The 23,273-nt window shown below is 41.8% G+C and overlaps 1 protein-coding gene across 3 annotated transcripts in view; it reads right to left on the minus strand.

The window, feature by feature from the left end:
- The window catches only part of vps13b (vacuolar protein sorting 13 homolog B), a 372,345-nt gene that overhangs the window by 262,850 nt on the left and 86,222 nt on the right, over positions 1–23,273 (minus strand). For all 3 annotated transcript variants that reach the window (XM_028581593.1, XM_028581590.1, XM_028581591.1), the window contains exons 17-19: positions 22,783–22,967; positions 4,544–4,678; positions 3,671–3,850 (exon numbers count right to left, since the gene is read on the minus strand). In XM_028581593.1, coding sequence (XP_028437394.1) covers positions 3,671–3,850; positions 4,544–4,678; positions 22,783–22,967 — 500 coding nt within the window. The remainder of the gene's footprint in view (positions 1–3,670; positions 3,851–4,543; positions 4,679–22,782; positions 22,968–23,273) is intronic.

The raw sequence follows: 23,273 nt of genomic DNA on the forward strand, positions 1-23,273 counted from the left end.
GGATGAATTAAAGGATCCATAAGGAAAGTGCTGGCAATTTCCAGAGCCTGTCATATCCTCTAAGAAATGAGACAACACAGAGATCACACATACATGACCAGTGGGGAACCACTGAAGGCAAGGCTCTGGACTTATAATCAGCTGCAGTCAATCACATACACCAAAACATGCAAATAAATGTGAAAGCACCATGGCCTGTGAGTATATATGTTCAAGTGACTACATGTTTGTGGCTTGATGACGATTATCAAGAAGCTCCCCCTTCCTTAAATAAATATTATGCTTTGGGAATTGGGTGGACAGATCCCACAGCACTGCTGTGCATCCCTACAAAAACCAGAAGCAACTAATCAAATAAAAAATAGAATATAAAAGTTGATTGGGGCTCATTATATCTTAATGTTTTCGGCATGTCTATGGTGTAAGGAGTAAGCTTTTCTCTTACTCCCCTTCCCCAGTCTTCGATGTATAATGATCACGCTTTAAGAATTTGCTAAATGGAATCAACAGAGCTACATGGGATGAATAAAATGTGTTTGATGCCAAGGCCAAGTGCTCAAACAATTCAGAAATGTCATGATCACAAAACGTTGAGCCCCTGAGTCGGTCCTATGGGAGCAAAGGGTGCAGCCCATTTATAGTGGTGCTACTCCACCTTTCATCTCTGGTCGAATGAGGCGTTGCATCCATCATTCCATTAGCAATGCTCTAACAGGCTCCCAGTCACCCTCTGGATGACAGCAGGGACATGGGACATGTGGACTGACCAAAAGCTTTGATGTAAGCCTGACCACCATACAAAACACAGACCTATAAGTAGACACAAAAAATGCCTGTGTGCACACATTAACTTTGCAAACGCTCTTCCTTCAACAGCACGTTTGACACAACACACACATACATGCATGCATAGAGAGAGAGAGAGAGAGAGAGAGAGAGAGAGAGAGAGAGAGAGAGAGAGAGAGAGAGAGAGAGAGAGAGAGAGAGAGAGAGAGAGAGAGAGAGAGAGAGAGAGAGAGAGAGAGAGAGAAATGTTCCAGTCTGGTGGAATTGTTACGGTCAAGCTATGCCGCTGTCTCCGGCTCGGACTATATTAACAGGTATATTGCAGATAAAAGAAAGATTTCTGGTAGAAATAGTGTGTGTGTGTGTGTGTGTGTGTGTGTGTGTGTGTGTTCAAATAGTTTTCATGCATTAAGGTTTGTTCCTTAATGCATGAAGAATAGAAAAGAGGGACAGACAGAAAGTGAGAGTATTCTAGTTTTGAGTTTTAAAAAAAACCCAAAAAGAGATGCAGACAGAGTGAAAAAGAAAGCAAGCAAGAAACAAAGAACATTAAACACAGAAGAGTGGAAAAAAAAAAAAAAAAAAAAAAAGAGTATTGAGGCAGTGATGAGAAGGAGTGCAGGCCTCCACTGCTCCACATCTGCTGGAGATATATCCAGTGCTTCTGGGAGTCAGCCCCCCGCCTCCCTTTCACCTTCATCTTCTTTCTCTCTCCCCCTCTTTTCGCTTCCTTTTGGTCTTCTGGTTTGTGTTCAGATCAGGTTTTAATATTCAAAAATATGTACTGTCTTTATGAGCCATTGCTTTGCTGAAATAATATGCTCTCTAAATCAAAGTAATAGTCTGAGGCTGTGCATTAAATAGAATTGACCAGAGTTCCTAAAAATATCTATCTGTGTGTCTGAGGATGTAAAAGGTGGAACAACCGCTTGTCAGAAATACAACATTGCTTTTAAAATCTACTCTTATGTCATTGCAACTTGCAGGAAATTTATTCAATGACTGTCCTCACATTTATCAAACTGTGAGTTGCCTATGAAATGGAAGCTTTCCCCTGCCTTACATTTTCAATTTATAGCAGTGTTTTGGCACTCTGTTCACTAGCAATGGGACAGTGATTGACTGGGTGACATTCAAAAAGCAATGGAATGGAATTTCTGGTTAGGGGTGACCTCCTAAATCCATTGTCTCTAAACCGTACTTATTGTCTTACTTCACTTCACTCTAAGCTACAGCTGTATCTTCTCCTCACAGTCTGAAACCACCTGAGGCCAGCTCCATCTCAGCGCTGACATGTTTAAGGCCCAGGGGCCTGATATGATTCAGGTTTGGAGGTTTACGTAAGTCAAGGCCACACGATGAATCTCTACAGCCCTGTATTAAAAGTGATGTACAGTTGTGACTCTGAAGACAACTCTGAAAACAAATACTGGAGGTGTATTGTTTTACATCGTCACCCCTTGCTTCTCCTGTATCTGCTGTTGGGCGGGAGGGGGTTGTGGGATAACAGCCCAGAGTGTACTTTGAGAGAATCACCTTTTGTGGGATTTTAGAGACTTGGGAGCAATTGAAGGCCATGACATAGGAGAGAATGTCAAGTGCATCTACTTCCAAAAGTATCGTTCTTCCGTGGGAGCCCAGTAGAGCTGCCCGATAGGAGAAATACTTGCATATGCAGGTGGGGAGGAAAGGTTAGTGATGACATACTGATATTCATGGCCTCATTCACAGAAGAAAGCAGTACAGGAGCCATTTTTGCTTAAAATAACACTGGAGACTATACTGTATGCAGACATACAGTACCTGGCTACTGCTATAGATACATGAGATGCACTATGTTGTAGTCATTTAATATCCAACGTACTATGTAAAGCAGTACAACACTTTGCAATCTGAATTACAGTTAGTTTTTTGGAAGGGCTACTAACTAATCCCACACCCTCTCTATTAACACATGCATACACCCACACACTCTCGCACAAACACCAGAAATATAATCTGTGGTCTAAGGATGCAATCAAAAACTGCAACCTGACATCAGTGCAGCCTTCAACAGCAATCCTTGAGTGGTTAGCTGTTGTTAGCCAGCTCAGCCCTGTGCTGACAAAGACTAACTGCTGTTTAGAGAACTCATGCTGCCTGTAAAGAGATGCTGAGTTGCCAACCCTGCCTCAAGGATACTGGAGTGGAAAACACTTATCGGCTTTACTAAACAAATAACTGAAAGGGGCCATTGCGTGACATTATAGGAGGAAGGAAAATATGACGACCTAAACAAACCAAGACTCTTGCATTAGATCACCAATAATTGAGATGGAATATGGACTACCAGTGCCTGTCACAAATCCACACACCACAACCGGAAAATGAGCTAAAAAGAAAACTGGTATATCAACAAGGAATGGTGATTTGTGAAAGAGAGAGGAGGGACTGTAATGCATGAGGAGAGGAGGGACTGTAAGGAGAGGAGAGAAGAGGTGTAGGGCTGCCACCTCTTAGTCGATTAGTAGACTAATCGGTCGTTTTGGTCTTAGTCGACTAAGATTTCTTTAGTCTATTAGTCATTTTTTATGCTTATTTATTACTTAATTACTTATTTCCAAGAAACTTATGAGTACATTTATGGTAAACACAAGATTTAAAGTGGTGCTTTTGCAAGATTAATTGTGGAGAAACTCAGTTTTACAGATGTTTAATTAACTACATTTATATTGTGCTTTTCTAGTCTTAACCACCTCTCAAAGCGCTCAGCTCTGTCAATTAAATCAACTAATCGATTAGTTGACAAAATTGTATAAGTGTTAGTCGACTAAGAATTTCTTTAGTCGAGGACAGCCCTAGAGAGGAGAAGAGTAATGCATGCACTTGCAACAAAAGCTTCTACCTGAGTTCCTGCAATCATCTCCTTGCTGAGGGACCTGAACAGAAAATGCCAGCAGGTCAGGAGCCAGCAAGGATTCAGGTTTGCGAATCTCATTAAGCCAGCGGCTGGTATGGAGTTCTTTGGTGTCAGATGGGCCTTGAATCAAAGGAACCAGCTTCTCCTTAACCCCCTCTCCAGAACCTAAGAGACAAGAGTTGAAGGCTTATTAATATATTACAAATTCCCCAGTGACTAAAATCATTGAAAACGAGTCATATTTACAGATGAGAACGTTTTTTTTTTTTTTTTGTTGTTGTTTTTTACAAATGTGTCAAAGAGAATACAAAAATTGTAAAAGCAAGAGTCTTGTTGTGAATGCTTCATGGATTACACAAAAAAATCCTATTATTTGAATCACTTTGGGACTTAAATTAAAGGGATTTTTGAAAGTGGAAATGGTGATACCGAATTACAGTGATTACAGATTAAGCTATGCCGCAACAGCCTTTTTCTGACTGTACAAGTGTATAAGAAAATTAATTGCACTTGCTTTTTTTTCACTTTGTACTTCTATAATGACAGCTGCAATATATCTTATAATCTGCCTGACATCATGTGTGCAGTTTGACCTGATGAACTTTGTGCTATGACACTAGTTCCAACAACATCCTTGCCATCAAAGATATGGCTAGAGCCCAATGACAGCACCCCAGGAGAAAAACAACAACTGAATCACAAAGCTGGAAAGAAATCAAGATAAAGATCGAGCAGGAGAGAGACAGAGTGAAGTGTGTAAAAATATAAGTTAAAGAAAGTAAAAGAAGAGTCTAGTCGCTCTCACTCTCTCCCTCCTACACAGGCAGTAAAATTTTAACAGGGCACAGCTGCACACACCTGGGGTCCTGGCGCACACTTTTACAGCTCCCACGGTTCCCGAAGCGCATTTCACCGTCGCACGGCTGCAAAACTTCAGCTCCAGGTTTTGGACCGAGCCCTCGAGAGTCGGTGACGGGCCCGGAGACTTCACACCTAATAAAAAAAAATAAAAAAAAGTGAAAATGAAGTGCAGTCCGGGCAGGTTTAAACGCGGCTGCCGTGGCTTTGTTAAACACTTGATTGGCCTTTAATTGGTCTTGACCCCTTCCTTTCCCTCTCTGTCTCTCCTAAAGGTTTGAGAAACCAGGTGCTCTTAAACACAGATATCTCCAACACTAGGCCGAGTGTGTTGCGTTTATCTAAGCTCTGGCAGGGATACTGGCGGTGCCCTCGGTTTCCAAGGTTAACCTGCTGGCGTGTCTCCATACCATGAGACATACGTGAAACAAAAACAAATTTATATATTGTAGTATGCTGTAAAAGTTTGTAAACAAACAAGTGAATAGTCTCCCAAAGCTACAACATAAATAACACATTTTACTATAATGAGTGATTATCAGCACCCGGCTTTTTGGTTTTGCTACAATCTATGCCAGTCCCTAGTCCATTTTTTATTATTTAGCGTTTTATTTCTGTGTATTTATCTCTGAGTACAAGCTGACAGGGTCTGAACATTTACAAGGGGTACATTTTATTTGTATTTTTATCCCTCTGGATTTAGAAAGCTTCCTGTGAAAACATTTACAGTATACTGATGGGCTTTTGGATTCACTACAGCAAAGTCCCAACATATTGTTTTTAAAAAGTGCCCAGGAAGGATATTAAAAGAGATAAAAAACCCTTAAATTGTCAAGTGCTTGTTCTAAATGTTTTACAAGTTCCCAGTAAATCTACTGAGTTAAATGACTTGAACATTTTAAGTTAAATAACCGGGACTATTAGGAGTATGAGTAATAGGCCAATATAAAGGATACATCTTTCCAAAATAATATCCAATACAGTCTCGCCAGTATTCAGCTTAGTGTCAACTACAACTCACCTAACACCAGCATTACCTCACAGGAGCCTCAAGTGCTCCTCACTCTATGATTATTTCTCTTAATGGCAGCATAGTGTGGAAGAACCTTCCGTCTGCCATCTTTCCAAAATGAAACTGTTTGCACTGTGGGAAGGAGTGGGGGGGGATTACATACTCACCATTATGATATGTCAATGTTATTTCTATGGTGAGAGGCTATTTCAAACACATAACCAGAGGAGAAGGGAGAAATAGCTGGATGGCTAAAAGATACTGTAGCGTTTAGGGAGTTCAGTGCCAAACCGCCTGTTGAGAGAGGAGAGGAGGATCCATCCATCACATGCTACATTCTTCCAGTGAGCTGGAACTGTCTGAGGGAGTCACATTAAATTCTTACATCACCTGTTCCAATAAGGCTTTTCTTCTTAGAATAATCCCCTCTTACAGTGATAGCACTTCATTTCCTCCAAGTGTCCACAGCACTTTCATCACAATGGTGGCCCAGTGACTCTAAGATCAACAGGTCATGGAGGCCGGACAACGAAGAGATACTCAAAAGTTATATATAAACATATATACATAAAAAATGGATCGACAACAAAAAAGGGTCTTACTTAGGGAATCCAATATCTGGACCATAGACTATGCAATATTAATGGACAGAGCATGTGTGACGTCACCCATTGGTTTGTGAAGATCTGCTATGAGTTGTCGAGTTTGGCGTTAACGGGCGCAGCCATCCTGGTTGCGGATGGGACAATTACATTACACACTTTCACTGGCAATCACATCATAGCCACGTCCTAAAACACCCCCTGCTTTATTGCCAATTTTAAAATCAACGAGAGCATAATTCAAAAAATGAACATCATTCTGTGTTGCAGACGACTTAAAACTAGCGATTGAGACCATAAACTCATTATAAAAATGTTTACTGAGATAATAAATCAAGTGAGAAGTGGGTCACTTTCTTATAGACTTCTACAGAAACCGACCTCCTTTTCCAACTGCACGTGTTGCCCCCTGCTGGAATTCAGATAGAATGCAGCTTTAAGGCACTTCACCGAACCAGATGCTTTGTCCATTAATATTATACAGTCTATGATCTGGACTCATAAATGCATAAACAAAGATAACTTCGGTAGACTGTTTTACACCAAAACTAGCATATACAGTACAAGCCAAAAGTTTGGACACACCTTCTCATTCAATGCATTTCCTGTATTTTCATGACTATTTACATTGTAGATTCTCACTGAAGGCATCAAAACTATGAATGAACACATGTGGAATTATGTACTTAACAAAAAAGTGTGAAATAACTGAAAACATGTCTTATATTCTAGTTTCTTCAAAGTAGCCACCCTTTGCTCTGATTACTGCTTTGCACACTCTTGGCATTCTCTTGATAAGCTTCAAGAGGTAGTCACCTGAAATGGATTTCCAAAAGTCTTGAAGGAGTTCCCAGAGATGCTTAGCACTTGTTGGCCCTTTTGCCTTCACTCTGCGGTCCATCTCACCCCAAACCATCTTGATTGGGTTCAGATCCGGTGACTGTGGAGGCCAGGTCATCTGGCGCAGCACTCCATCACTCTCCTTCTTGGTCAAATAGCCCTTACACAGCCTGGAGGTGTGTTTGGGGTCATTGTCCTGTTGAAAAATAAATGATGGTCCAACTAAATGCAAACCGGATGGGATGGCATGTTGCTGCAGGATGCTGTGGTAGCCATGCTGGTTCAGTATGCCTTCAATTTTGAATAAATCCCCAACAGTGTCACCAGCAAAGCACCCCAACACCATCACACCTCCTCCTCCATGCTTCACGGTGGGAACCAGGCATGTAGAATCCATCCGTTCACCTTTTCTGCGTCGCACAAAGACACGGCAGTTGGAACCAAAGATCTCAAATTTGGACTCATCAGACCAAAGCACAGATTTCCACTGGTCTAATGTCCATTCCAAACAAATCTCTTCTGCTTGTTGCCTCTCCTTAGCAGTGGTTTCCTAGCAGCTACTTGACCATGAAGGCCTGATCCTCTTAGCAGTTGTTCTAGAGATGTGTCTGCTGCTAGAACTCTGTGTGGCATTCATCTGGTCTCTAATCTGAGCTGCTGTTAACTTGCGATTTCTGAGGCTGGTGACTCGGATGAACTTATCCTCAGCAGCAGAGGTGACTCTTGGTCTTCCTTTCCTGGGGCGGTCCTCATGTGAGCCAGTTTTGTTGTAGCGCTTGATGGATTTTGCGACTGCACTTGGGGACACATTCAAAGTTTTCGCAATTTTCCGGACTGACTGACCACTCGTTTCTCTTTACTTAGCTGATTGGTTCTTGCCATAATATGAATTCTAACAGTTGTCCAATAGGGCTGTCGGCTGTGTATCAACCTGACTTCTGCACAACACAACTGATGGTCCCAACCCAATTAATAAGGGAAAGAATTCCACTAATTAACCTTGACAAGACACACCTGTGAAGTGAAAACCATTTCAGGTGACTACCTCATCAAGCTCATTGAGAGAACACCAAGGGTTTGCAGCGCTATCAAAAAAGCAAAGGGTGGCTACTTTGAAGAATCTAAAATATAAGACATGTTTTCAGTTATTTCACACTTTTTTGTTAAGTACTTAATTCCATATGTGTTCATTCATAGTTTTGATGCCTTCAGTGAGAATCAACAATGTAAATAGTCATGAAAATAAAGAAAACGCATTGAATGAGAAGGTGTGTCCAAACTTTTGGCCTGTACTGTACTATTTGTTTGCGGTTGTGAATCTCAATCAACCAATAGCTCAAAGGTAGTTTTAAAGTAAAACAGCAGGCAGTGTGGATACAGACGGGATTCAAGTAGACACATTTATGCACACAGCATATTTAACCAAGAGAATTACTGGCAATTGCGAAAATCCCTAACCACTGACTTCCCTCCTCTCCCTCTCTCAAGACAAATTACCCAGCAACCTCTTCACCTGCTGTCTGAGAGGCCCTCCATCAGCCCAGATGGAAGATGGGGATGTTAATAACCCTCCCTCTGTCTCCCTGCCTGCCACTTAATATAGCTGCAGGTCAAACAGAGCAGTGCAGTATGTCCCTCTGTGGCTGTAGTTACCTAATTCTCTATCAGCTTCCTCTGTCTATAGGACATACGTTCTATATAAAGTGTACACCTGGTACTGTATATGTGAATTATTTCATCCCAGAAGCCAAACAATCAATCAATGTTTTACCCTTGGGGCCGGATTCTAATAACAGAGCTATACTTTTATACTATATTTGCATGCATACATACCAATGTTTTTCTTAAGTAACTGGTAAAATCCTACATTTACCTTGTATAATTACTGTAAACAAATGACACTATTGTCAAAATGAGCAGGTTCTGTCTGTCTGTTAAAGAATTAAGACCACATGGATGATCTTGTTTCAGAGAACAGTTAAAGCATTTTTTTTTGATTTATTTATCTTTTTTTAAATCAGATTTCCTCAATGGTAAGTTTAGTCAATGTCTTATATTCTTAAAAATGTTTTGTTTTCAGTAGAAACTAGAGAACAGAGTTGAGTTACAATATTGAACATTTTTAGCAAAGCATGCATGTGCAAGCATATATATGCACATACAGATACACACCTATGCACACACACATTATTTGATGTGATCCAGTACCAGAGGGAAAGATAGAGAATGACATAGGCACTACATAAAGCTAGGATCCCCTTTCTGGAAACAATATAGCATACACAGAATTGCCATAAAAGCACCAGACATTTGGCTATACTATTGAGTGTGTCTCGGTGAACCTAAAAACACATGACCCATCTACCCTGAAAAAACAAGACATCGTAGAGAATGGATATCCAGATCCAGTGACCATTTGGCCTTTTTCAAAACCGTACGGAAGGAAAAATTATCTAAACAGTGATGAGTAGGCCTCCACACAGACTGACCAGTCCTTCATTCTTTTAGTAGAAGATGGAGATGTTAAAAGTGCAAGCCAATCTGGAACACAACAGGGGCCATTCACCCTACTCTATTTACTCTTTGAAAAATGGAACTACGGGTATCACTATCCCACGTTGCCCACGTAGATGTCCTAAAGGGCACGGTGCACCTGCTGTGGTGGTGGTTGTTGCATGGGGGGGGCCCTCTGGACAATGTTTTGTCCAGCTGTTCGACTATAAAAAGCGGGGTACACAGGAAGAGGAGAAAGAGTAAAAACAAAGGGGTTGGTAGTTTGTCGACTTAACAGTGGTATTCAGTTTGGTTTATGTATGTAGGACGCATTAGTGTGTGTATTACAGCCAGACGTTTGTGTTTCCGTGAGTGAATGAGAAAGTGAATGTGGGTGGTGCTGTTACTCTTCAAGCAAGGGCAGGTGCAAGAAGTACATAAACACACAGCTAGGGGCCAGAGGCTACGGCACTCCATCAAACACTGTGAGGGCAACCGTGGGCAGCTGGATTTGCCATCCTGAACGCTGAGGAGAGTGTGGAAAATATGAATGGAAGTAGGGATGGAAAGTCAGTGAAGAAATACTAAGGGATAGAAAGAAAAAGAAAGAAAGAAAGAATAGATTAAAAAAAAGGAACACACACACAGATGGGGCAGTATGGGATGTGAAGGCTTCTTTTCTGCTTTCTGCATACCTCAATAGTTGGCGTGCACATGTCTCAGTATGTCTGTGTGTGTATGTGTGTGTGCAGGACATCTGCAGATTTGCCATGTTTTACACATTCCAACATGTCCTGCTCTCACCACTTTGAGGAATGGTATGGGAAAGTTGCCTGCTAAACCAGGCGAAACTACATTTTAAAACAAGAAGCACAGTGTTTGTATTAGCCTACATTCACAAAACACTTATGATAACACCTCAGAAAGAATGAGCAATTTTCATATCTAGTGTTATGGAAACAGTTTTTTTTAAGCGAATAAGCCAGGACATTCAACTGGGAATGTTGAAATTTTATAAGATAAAGAAGGGGAAAAGCATAAGTCCTCCTCTGATGTATGTTCTTAAACTTTAGAAAGCATCCAGAGGAGCCATTAAAAGCTGATGCAGACCCTGAAACTGTCTCTATTACTAGAGGTGAGGCATGAGAACTAACAATATCTGGAATTGGTTGACCAAAAAAAGCATGGCGTGTGCTAAAACAGCTATTAAAGCTGTGTTATGATTTAAGTTATTACACCTCCACTTCATGCAGTCACATTATAGTCATTTCATGAGTGAAGAGTTCCCCTACTTTTCGGAAAACCGGTCCCTGGCACATAGTAATGCATTAGGGATCAGTTTTATATGTGATGACGATCAACTGACAAGAGGATGTACACTATCGCTAAACCCTAATGGGAAAGTAGTCAGACAAAGACAGACAGAGAAGGAAAGAGAACCTAAAGTACTAAAAGCTCCAAGTCTGGCAATGGGCCCACAGCAGCTAGGGGGCTGACAGAAAAAGAGGTAGACACAGACAAGTCGGGTAGACCAAAAGCAGCCAGCTGAGCCATTAAGTGCTGATGCAGAAACAATAACTGTCTCTCCTAAGTCAGGAAGGGCTGAAGTAGAAGCAGTAAGTAGGAGCAGGAGGTCTGCTGGCACATTGCCCAGTACTGACACACAGCAGAAATACAGACACATGCAGAGAGAGAGAGGGACAGGAAGACCGACAAGGTGAACCAGTAGTGGTTTGTCCTGCAGTTAAAGCTGAGACCAGAGCAGCTTTGGCAGTCGGCAAACACAAGTCTGATACTACCAGGAAATGATTCTTAGGACAGTAGAGACTTTTAAACATAAAGGTAGCTTTAGGAACGCATTAAGTGTTTATAATCAGTCGTGATGACGTTTTTTTATATTAAAAAAAAAAAATCTATTTGGCTACTTTCTACCAGCAACTGACAAAAACAGCAAATCAGAATACAGTCAATAAATAAAGCAGTTACAGTAAATTGGTGGCCTTAAAAACTTGACATGGCTTATGGTATTTGTAGGAAAACTTCACTTGCACACAGGAAGATATGCTTTTTCCATTTCAGGTAAATGGAACTGTGCAGTTTACATGAGCAGTGATAACTACCGTAGCTAAATAACCACCAAAACTCACACACAGCCCCAAGGCCAGGGTTATTTCAGTATGTAGAAAAACCTCCATCAACAGTGAATTCTTACACACACACACACACACACACACACACACACACACACACGCACACACACACACACACGCACACACGCACACACACACACACACACACACACACACACACACACACACACACACACACCTCTATGAGGCAGCCTCCAGCACACTGGGTAGAGGTTAGAGAGCTGTAGCATGCAAGTGGTGCTGGCTGCCTATAACAGTCGAGGTATTAAGACAGTGATGGGGTGCGGAGGCTGGGGGTCTAATTTCCATGATTACCATCCCCTCCAGGTGCTGCCTGCCTTTCCGTCTGCCCACTAAAGCAGTGACACATGTTCTCCGCACATTCAAACCTTGGTTTTCTCTGCCACTGAATTACCACAATTAAGGAGTCTTCATGCGGAAGCAATTTGGCCAACACTAATGGGCCTAGGCAGTGGGGTTTGGGAGACAGGGCGGGGTTGGGAGAGGAGTGCAGAGCAAAACCGAGCGAAAGAGTTATACAACAAGTGAGAAAGATGAGAGAATAAGAGGAAAAAAAAGGGAGAGACCGATGAGCGAAGAGTGATAGAGAAACGTGCTGTGACATAGAGGATTCCCGCATCGCCACTTGTAAGGAGATGATTAGTCGGTGGTGAGATAGGCCATTAAAACACAGTTCTTGATGAGAGGGCCTGCCTCTCAATCTCCCATATCCCCAGCCTAATGCTGTCCTGACAAATTTGGTAAGCATGACAAACAGGGGCATTCTGACTTTGAAGTAGGAGCCAGGATGGAGTGCCAGTGTGGTTCCACCATGAGAGAGATGCTCGAAACTACAGACCGCAGCTAATGACGCTACACCAGCCCCTCCGTCACTGAAACGTAACTCTGGATTACTGCTCTCTCTTTCTCCCTCTCTGACTCTCAAGATGTCTGTGACTCTACAACTCACACTTGCTCTTTTTCTCAGGTTTCCCCATCTTCTCTCCTCTTCCCTGGTGGAACACTGAGATCAAATTTGCAGAGGCTGTGTCTGTGTGTGGTGGTAGCCAAAGACGTGACTGGGGTTTTGGTGCTGAGGCACTTCAATGGGAGTTACAGTGGAGATTTATGGCCTTGTGACGTGGAGCTATGTGCTCAGTCGGCACTAGTCACTACCCTTAGATGGGACGGTTGGCTCACAGCAGGGAGCCAGCTCAGCAGACACTACCAGATGACATAAATACAAACACATTTATTTGGGGCTGTCATTGATTCTGGCTTAGTAACATTCAGAGCAGTCTGCTGTGGGAGCTTTAAAGCCCATTCTACTTTCAGTGCATATTGTTTCATGTCTCAGTGATGCTCTTTGCTTTGTGTTCTAACTGTTAAAACAGTTATTAAGCTTCTAAATTAACTTTTTTTTACTTATTTATTATGCACAGCTATATGTAATGTATCCCTTATGAGTCATACTCTTCACACCCTTAATTACTTTGGGATGAAAGTAAAGCTGTGTGTTAAATAAGTCTCTCCTTAAATGGCTGTAATGTTTTAGTGATGCTCCCGATGATGACTAATATATATTTAAATGCAGAGCCTTCCTAGGTCTGTTCAATGCATTATCTACTGATGACACATTGTAGGGATCTACAAGTCTTTACTATGGTAACGTTTTATAAACCACAGCTGCAGGGGGTTTTCAGATTATATTTCAGTTTACCCTCTACAGGGGAGAGTCGGGAGTCAAGTGTTCCAGCTCTAAATGACGGAATCTCTGCTCTAACCAACCTTGGCCAGCTAACTCAACTGCCCTACTCAACTACAAACGACCAGCCAGGTTTCTAAAAAGCATGATAGATCTTTGAGATCAACTACCAATGTAGGAGCTATATTGTGCCAATGGTATATTGGAGAGGAAAGATGCCTCTGAAAAACCATCAATGATTCATATAAGAAAGGCAAAAATAAAAAGTTGGACATGAAACTCGGGCTTCCAGATCCTGTACTGGGATCATCCTTGTCCTCCAACATGCCTGGAATCAAATTTTATTTCCCATGACAGAAAAGTGGGCTACTATTCAAACAAACAGGGAAGAGAAAATCCTTGGCACACTCTCACTAGACTTCTGATTTCTTTGAAATATCATATTTCTCCAGAAGCCAGTGGATGGTGTGAGGAAAAGTGGAATGATGAATGACGAATCTGGGTGAGAAATGACAAGCCTGATGTCCCCTGATGAGTGTCTGAAGTCACCAACCACGATGGGGGAGAAAGGTTGCGTGTGTGTGTGTGTGTGTGTGTGTGTGTGTGTGTGTGTGTGTGTGTGTGTGTGTGTGTGTGTGCGTGCCGTTGTTTGGTAAAAAATAATTTGAGATGTTTAATGGAGGCGCGAAACCTCAGGCCCTTTATGCTCCTCTCATCTGATTAAAGATATACATATCCATGTAATCTGATGTCCAATCTTGGGACAACAATTGCATCGAATCCACTGGCTTCTTTCATTTGCCCTGGACTGAAGTGAGCAACAGAGAAAGAGCAGAGAGCTTCAGGAAGACAAAAGAAAGGCCTGAGTCTGGATTGACTTAAAACATCATCTCAATCTACCAGGAGTGGAGCAAGGGCCGTCTGTAGATCATTGAAGTTTTCATTGACAAGAACCGTCTCAAGTTCCATCTAAGATTTATTTATCAGTTCTCTGATGCTGACACAACGTGTTTTTAATGTCAGAAATAAGGTTGCGTATGGATGAAAAAGCCCTCTTTCTTTCCTTTCCCTCCTGCTTTCTTCCTGCCCTGATGTCAATCCGTGAAGCAGACAAGTAGACAGGCAGAAATTTCTCCCAAACCAATAAGTTACCTCTTCAAAGAAGTATGGATACTTGAGTGAGGGTCCAGGCCATGATGAAACAGACATCTCAGGGTTTTTATTAAGCTTCCCATCTCTTTACTGACATTTGTGACAACTACAGACCACGAAAAAAGGCTCATGCCTTTCCCTTTCATTGTGAAACAATGAAAAAGGACTATCAAAATAATCTGCATGAGCTAAGTGTACGGGCCCATTATGTGACAGGGCAAAGCTGCATGTTCCTCTGGCTTGTCGTGATTAATAGATGAGAGAGCCAAAATCTGCACAGGAAAACAGTGGAAAACGGAGTGGAGTGCAACCTCCCCCGTTCAGTCCAATAGCCAGGGCTATGCTACCAACAGTTGCATTACTGTATGGGCAAGAGAGAAACACCAAGGAGGCTGAGAAGGAGGGAGCAAAGATAGACAGTACGTTCTTGGACCAGACAACATTAAATGCACAGCATATCAGGGATTAGTTTACAGAGGTGACCTAGTAAGACCCCCGGTCCAATAACACAGAGCCATTACAGACACTCACTATGCCACAGCATCACAGGGGGATATGCGTCAGACTCATGCTCCCGAAGGCAGTTAGATCACAGGGATGTGAACTGCTGGCCATGACAGGAGCAGCCTTTTTTATGCAGTGCAAAATGCATAAAAACTGTTATTGGCATAGTCTTCTAAGAGATTGCATTTGTTTCCAAGCAATGGGAAATATCAATTTGAAGAAAAGTATAAATAAGTCTCCCTGACGTAACCTTGAATATTCTTAAGTCTTTATTCCCATCTTTTCTCTATTTTCCTCCCAACCACCCCTTGCCCCAATGTATGTGTAGGGGGAACTAGTAAAAACAACAGACTTGTTTTAATAATGATACTGTTAGGAGTGAGAGCATAAGCCCTGGACTATTATTATCAACATGCTCCGAGTCGCTATGCAGTGAGAGCATACGCTTGCTGTATCCAAAAATTCTTGCCGTCATTTGCCTTAAATGGGATCGTATGCTGTGAGTTCGGGAGTACATATAGGATTTGCTAAAGATGGAGATGGGCATGCATCTGTACATATGCACGTCTCTTTATGCACGTGTGTGTGCATGCTTAACCTGACACTAAATTAGGTGCAAAAGCTGGGTTTAATAAAGAGAACCAATGGCCAGTTGTGTTTCTGGGCACTGATGTCCACCCCACTCTCTCAATCTCTTTATTTCCTTCTGTCACTTTTCCCTTCAACCTTTATTTTCCCTGACTTTCATTTTTCATTCTGCTCATTATATCGTTCACTCTCTCTCTTCCTCTGTTCTTTTTCCCTTATATCTGTCACGCTAAAGTTATGTCACAGCTCGTATATCACCCAGCAATCATCTGGAGCACGTCTGTTGACCACCACCAACCAACTTCTACAAGACCCCCCTCCTGTTGTCCTAGTCCAGACCACCACAGTGCTCTGTGGCCAGAAAACCAGCTGGGGTAGCCACATTAAAGCTGAATTCAACACTGGTGGAAATGCCAATGTTATGCTTATTAACCTTGATCTTTTGTCTTTCAAAATGCAGCCTTTCGCAAGACACTAAAACAAGTGCAAGGATCACAATTGTGCGTAAGCCTTTATGCTTTGCCTGGCAAAAGTTTGTATTGTAGAAATACAAACTCTTGAAAAGATGCAAGGATGCAACCAAAACTTCTACTTTATGTTTAATCAGCGAGACAATGAACAAAGACACAAAACGTACACACATGGGCATGCGTGCAAGCAGGCAAATGCACACACACATCAACACGAATAGGACTATGTGATTATTCTCACAATCACAGTCATAATGTAGGCAATATTTAAAAATACATGGACAAGAGATCATTGGGTCATATTCCCATAGCCAGAGTTGTACCATCTGCAGGTTTAAGAGCTCTGTGTACACCTGTTGAAACAGAAACACTCAAGTCCATTGACCCAAGTCCCAAGTACATGAATCAAAATCCAATAAAGCTATCATCAACAGGGAAAAGAAGAAGAATACTATAAGAAAACAAGATTATGTTTGCTCATTAGGGGTGGTACGGTTCATGAATAAACATCTGAACCGTTCGGTTCGCTTGTCTCGGTTCGGAGCGTGTGTGCTTCGCACGGTTCGTCAGTACACTGTTAATGTGCACTAACCACTTACTGCTGTAGTGCCCACTTTTGACACCTATATTAACCCATTCAAACCTGATCACACATCTGTGTGTGTTTACCTTTAAGACCTGATCACACATCTGTGTGTATTTACCTTTAAGACCTGAACACGCATCTGCGTCATTTTTGTTGTTTATAGATTTTTTTAAATGCAGTTGAAGATTATGGCCAAGAAAGTCAGTCAAGTTGAAAGCCAAAGAAGTAAGCTCTCAAATGCTTTTTATTTCCTGTTTTTATCTGCTATAGAGCCTGAGAAATTAAGATTTTAGTAGGCTTTTTACAAATATTTCTGGAAACCCTTAGGTTTTGGGAGGGGGTTTACAGAAAAGTACTTAGGCATAAAAAGGCCTTTTTTAGCAGGCGTTTTAGGCCTAAATGGGTTAAAACACTTGACGAGAAAATGACGATGGGGATGAGCGTGACGAACGCAACACATGGCAGCTGAGCGACACGTGGGTCTTGCTGCTCCCGAATTTCAAAACAGACTCTAATGGTTCTGAATACGATCTCGTATTTTACGAAAATAGTTCACCGAAATTTCTTTCTGAAAACATTTTAAGCGAGAAACAGGCCATACAGTTGCTGAATGTGTCCGGTTTTTTTTTTATCGACAAAGGTCAGTTTAAAAGATTTTCATCAGATTTTGAGAGGCGCTGAGCCGACCGCTCCTCAAGTGTGGAGAGTGTGGAGAGCTGCAGGTCACGTCACGTGTAGAAATGGCAAGTGGGAGGGATAAGGAAGGCTGCCCGGAGTTGGAGGATGCGCCAGCGTCATATAAGTCTGGTGTGTGGGAACATTTTGGATTTCATGTTACCTATGATGACAGTGGAAATAAAACAATAGATAGAATTGCTACTGTGTGCAAGCATTGTGCAACATGCATTCAATATGCAAATTTTAGCTATATATCATATGGTGAAGTATATTTCTGGAGTGTTAAAGATTAAAAGAAAAAATAACAAGAACCGTACAGAACCGAAAACTGTGACCCTAAAACTGTGATACGAACCGAACCGTGGGTTTTGTGAACCGTACCACCCCTAGTGCTCATGGCAATGTACAGACTAAGGAATCTAAGATTTTATCAAAACTTTAGTCACGGAGATCCATGACAACTTTTTAGAGTTGACTGTTGACACTGAGTGAGATTTAACTACAGGGGATAACTAACTATGAAAATATAAAACACTAAGTAAGAGCTGTGACTGTAGATCAGCCACTCATTAAGTTATTTATTCATTATGTCACTGGTGTCAATAATATGTAACCCTCTACATGTCTCTTGTATTGTTAAGTACAAACTGTATTGGTTGTTAAACAGTTGCTTTAATTTCCAAACATCATTAGCAAAGGCACACATTATGCATAGCTTCGGCATGTTTTGGAGATATGCCTACTGCCTCTTCCAAAAATGCATGTTTTGTCTTTCATATTTGCCTTAGGAAGATCTTGCAGATCGAAACATTGCCTTAAAAAGAGAAACTATTTAATTGTAGCCCAACAGTGTGCAGACTGCCTTTATGTCCTGCAGTTGAGTATTTTTGCTTGGACGTGCGCACACTTAGTCCCTCTTTGATGTTTTCGAGATAAGGCATGTTTTCTACAGGTTTCTGGACTAATGAAATGTGTAAAAGAAACCAAAAAGAGGCAATGCAAATCCATACCGACTTTTGAGCCATTGAATATCCAAATATTAGGACAATGCACTGAAGAGTGAGCAATGACAAAATGAATTTGTGCACTTTCCCTGTACCAGAATTATGCACACACTCACCATATTCTTATGCACAACATACAGTATACTCACACACAAATGTATGCAGACTCGAGTAGTGTGTGGGAGGTCACTGTGGTCAGTGTGTCGCTGAATCTGAGGTTAGCAGTGGCTAGAAGCAGTGGTAGGCAGGAATTACTGGCTCCTCTCTACTACTATTACCGCTACTACTACTACTACTATGGCTGCTACTGCAAACCACAAAAGCATCCTGGAAGTATAAACAAAGAGGACATGTAAGACGGGACGGGACGGGCTGGTCGTTGACAATCGCAGGAGAAGAGGAGAAAAAGACAGGGTTAGAGGAAGGAAAATGAGATGGTGTGAGGCAATGAATTCAGCAATAAAATGAGATAAAAGGGACAGATAGAAAAGAGAAAAAGGTGAAGAAAGGTAGCATTGAATTAAAAAGAAAATATGGAAAGAAAGGACAAATGTTATGGTAAAAAAAAGACAAGAAAAAAACAAGCAAGAAAGAAAGAGTAGGTTTTGTTAAAGCAAAAATAGAGTCAGTAAGGAGGGAATGCAGCATGGCAGAACTGCAAAAAAAGTTGTTATTACCCTCACTGGGCAACTGGCAAGGCCGAGGGTGAGTGGGCACATACTGTAAGACACTAATATGTTCAAAAACAAACGCACACCTCCCTATGGACCACTTCTCTGTTTTCACCAGACAACCAGACACATGAAGTAGGACATACTGTTGCAGCTCACCAATAAAATACAACACTAGTGTGAGTTTCACTGGAATGCAAAAGCAGAACGCTGGAATAATGTGTTACCACAGAAAACTCTGCTCATGTTTGAGCCAAGCTCAGCAGCATTGGAGAGCAACACTGTCCTACAGACAGTTGTGTGACAAACCAAGCAGTCATGCAACAGGCAGTGACTGACAGCGCCTGATTGTCAAGGAAAATAAGATTTTACGGTTTGTTTTCTGATTTCGTTCAATCGACTCTGGGCTTGCAGACCAAACAGAGCATATGTTGCTTGCTGGGTCACCACTGTAGCTGCAACTGAGCAGCACAGTAACTCAAAGTCTTACAAGTCTTAGTGGCTGTGTTCTAGTCAGCTGCAATAATTTTACGTCTCTGACTGTTGCTTTAATCTGAGTCCACCAATTATTTTTGAAGAACACTTTACAGTCTGTCAGTACCTTGAGATTACAACTGCAGCTTTGTTGAGTTTTCCCCCTTGCTGAATTGTGAAATTTCCTTTGGATAGGGAATGAAATCTTATACCCAAATGGCTCCCCCGTGAAGGACACTGACCATCTGTGTTATCAGCTAGACCTCGATATGAAACACCTTCCACTATTGAAAAACCCTGTAACATCAAAAGGATAGAAGGGAGGAGAAATTCCTAAAGGAATGAAAAAAAGCCCATGTTCTAAGTGAACAGCTTTTGTTTGCCATGTTCAGTGTTTGGCCTCAGCATGTGTGTGTGTGAGCTCTGTCCTGGCAATGGTCTGATGACTGCTGGTTGGTGAACAAACAAACGACCACAAGACTTAAATCTGGATCCAGATCTGAATCCTGTGAGCGTTACAACAGACCCGTGCTCTTACCACAAACAGTTGAAGCAAGTCAGCCGGAAAGTCACACTAGCGGAAAAATGCAGCCACTGCTAAGATTGCAAACACTTTTACTGTGCGGAGGGCCAAATAAGTGGCACCATGTCAGCGGTTTAACAGTACAGTCCCCTTATTTGTCACTGGATAGGTTTATAGAATGTAAAATAACTGCCTACAGTTAGCTTTTCATCAGGAGTTATGATATTAAGGTTTTGGTAGAATACACACTCCTTAGTTCTCCTTATTAAAAGAAACAAACTCCGAGCAAAGCGGACCAGAGAGGAGCATAGCAGTAAGTGGGAAGACAAGTAGTTAGCACAGAACAGCCAGCATGGTCCCATCATGACATTACAGTGTGGAGAAACCCACAGTCCGCACAGGAACCATAACTATTCAGCAAGGTTGTACTGGATGTGCAGTAAGATGCACTACAGCAAACAGATCACAACAGTTTATTCTGCTAGCTTTTCTTTTTCTTGCATTCCCTCATTTTCCATTTCTCCTCCCGCTCTTAAGCTGTCACACCAACTATTGGGAGAGGTTGGGACAGCTAACATCTTTCTTAAGGCCTACGAGTGTCACCACAATTTCAAATGCAGATACAGTTCTAGACATCTATGGTTATATCATAGGAATTATTGCTGAGTTTTTTCCCCACAACATATACTTACACAACACATCACCTATTCCCCTTCACTCTCTTGCCTTCTAACACAAACTCTTTTCCCCACTGCTCTTTTTCTAACCTGCCAGCACACAGACCAGATGTGCAAATGTTTCTCCATGTTTCTATTCAAGCCCTGTTCCAAGAGAAAGGCAGAGTGAGGGGAGAGGAATATTTGACTTCACTCCACGGGAGACCAGTTTCATAAATTTTGGCGGCTGCACAACGGCGAAAAAGGTAGCTTGGCTGGCTTGGCCGAGGGAGAATGTTGACGGCATACCAAACAACATGATCCTAATGAGTTGGAAAATCCCTGGCCCTCCAGAGGACTGTCCAGATGCTACCGTCATGAGAAAAGCTACTGTTTTATTGAATTCAGGCTCCCCTCCCTTTCTTTAACAAGGGGCAAAATTTATTATTTGACCATTAAGGCATCCTAAGCGACATGAAGCGTAAAACTGTTTCAGAGTTAATTTGCCCTTGGCTGCAGGTCCAGTACCCCACACTGGGCACAAGACAAGTTGATCTTTATGCTAAAGTGTCTCGCGTGAACGTATATTTTGAGACCTAAAGTTTTAGATTTGTGCTTGCATATAGGGTCTGCAGCCACCTTGTCCATAGCTTACTAGCTACCACAGGTTGATTTGTTTTGGGCGAATGAGTCTGGCAAATGATGTGCTGAGCCCTGAGAAAGAACTGTAAAACTTTTCATAAGAGAGTCAAATCACTTTAAGCTCAAGCCAGTTCCACATGTCTCTCTTGACAATTTCGTGGTACTGAGAAACCAGCTTTATTTTATGGAGAACTAAACAAACAAAGAACAGTAAATGTAATTTATGAGATTTTAATAAATCAACTACAATGATGAACGCATTAACATTTAATACAATAGCCTAAAAGAGACTAGATGAACAAAGTGATGTAGTTTCTTCTTTGACTATTCATGACTGAAAAACCGAATGAGCCGCTAATGGATGCATTATTCTTCTGTATGGGTATTTTTTTCATATAGCCAAGTGACTAAGTCGCTATTGCAAAATGTTAATTACTACCCTACACTGCAGTCACAAGTGCAACCAAAAAAACACAAAAGCCTATTGCCATGCTAAACAGCCTTTGCTCCTCTATGATAAACCTGCTCCCTTTCTCTTCACACACCTAATCACTGTCTGTTCTAATGTGCAACCAAACAGCATGGTATGAGTGGAAAGGTCAGGGTTCCTACATATATAAAAAAACACATTAATCACACACAAATCCCTAACTACCTAGAAGTGAATTGTAGGTATGCTGCAAAGATATAGGAAGAGTGAACAGGTCATGCTTGCTCCTCTGTCTAAGGTTCGGCAGCCCTTAAACCACCGTTGCTCCGCTGTAGCTGCTCAGAGATCAGCAGAAATAGACTTAAGCTGTTTTCACTTAAGAACTCTCAGACGAATTAGGTCCAAACATAGTCCGGAGTTTTCCTTTTACCACATGTAGCACACAGCAAGAAATTGTCTGTGTTAGATTTGTTCTCACTAACTGGAAATACTCTGTTTGATTAAGACGCTGGGTAGAGCGTGCAGCAGACAGGACATGGCGCGGATTACATTGCGTCAGAGAGCTGTTATAATAAACAATCAAGTCTCTTGCCGTTCCTTGAATTTGCCTGCTGATTTCGGCGTCAGTCCGGCCTTTACCGACAGAACTTCCTGAATCTCGTCATCTTCATGTTAATCATCCTTCTTCTTCACTGCTGGAAGTTTGTTATCTCTCATTTTTTTGCAAGCAGCATGAAACGTCATCAACACATCCACTTTCTTGCTAGGAATTTTCACACTTTTGGCTCAATCGGAGATTACACAGATTTTTTACTAGGGAGTTGGCAGGGTAAAGGCTATTTGACGTCCAATCCAACTGATTCGGACGTTTGCTTTCTTACATATAGCTCCACTGGGTAAAGTCTGAAGAATTTCAGGTGGGCGGTGCATGTGTGAAAGCGGCTTTAAAATTTTTTACCTTGGTCAATTGTCAGAAATTTCTTAAACTGGATGATGCTTTGAAAGAACCGAACAGAGAAGCTCAGTTAACTCTGGTCTATTGTAGAGCATGTTGTTTACCTGGAGCTTTGTACACCTCACGGAGCAGGCTTTCGCTGAGTGTCAATGGGGCTCCGTTGACCATGCTGTGGGTCCAGCTCTGACAGATCGCTTGGAGCAAAAGCGTCTGGGCCCTTGTGGCTTGGACAGTGAAGTGGGGAAGCTCAAAAATACACTCTGTGGTGGGTACCAAAGACCTTTTGCTCCTGCAATAGAGGGACAAGAAAGACGGGGTTAGATAAAGGATAGTACATGGGGAGAAAAAGAGACAGAGAGAGAGTCAGCATATGTGACAATAATAAATGATATAATGGAGAGTCGCACATAAGCGCCAACATACACTTAATGAAATGGACACCGGTGGAAACAAATCGTTCATGACTTCCATGAATCCATCAGTATCACATCACAATATAAAACAGCTCATTGATAGCCTGAGTGGCCAAATAGGTAGAACTACATTTGACTACAGCAGATTGAAGAAGTACCAAATGTAAGCCAAGCTTTCCTTA

Source organism: Perca flavescens, chromosome 6 (genome assembly GCF_004354835.1).
Source record: "Perca flavescens isolate YP-PL-M2 chromosome 6, PFLA_1.0, whole genome shotgun sequence".
Classification (NCBI taxonomy): Eukaryota; Metazoa; Chordata; class Actinopteri; order Perciformes; family Percidae; genus Perca; species Perca flavescens.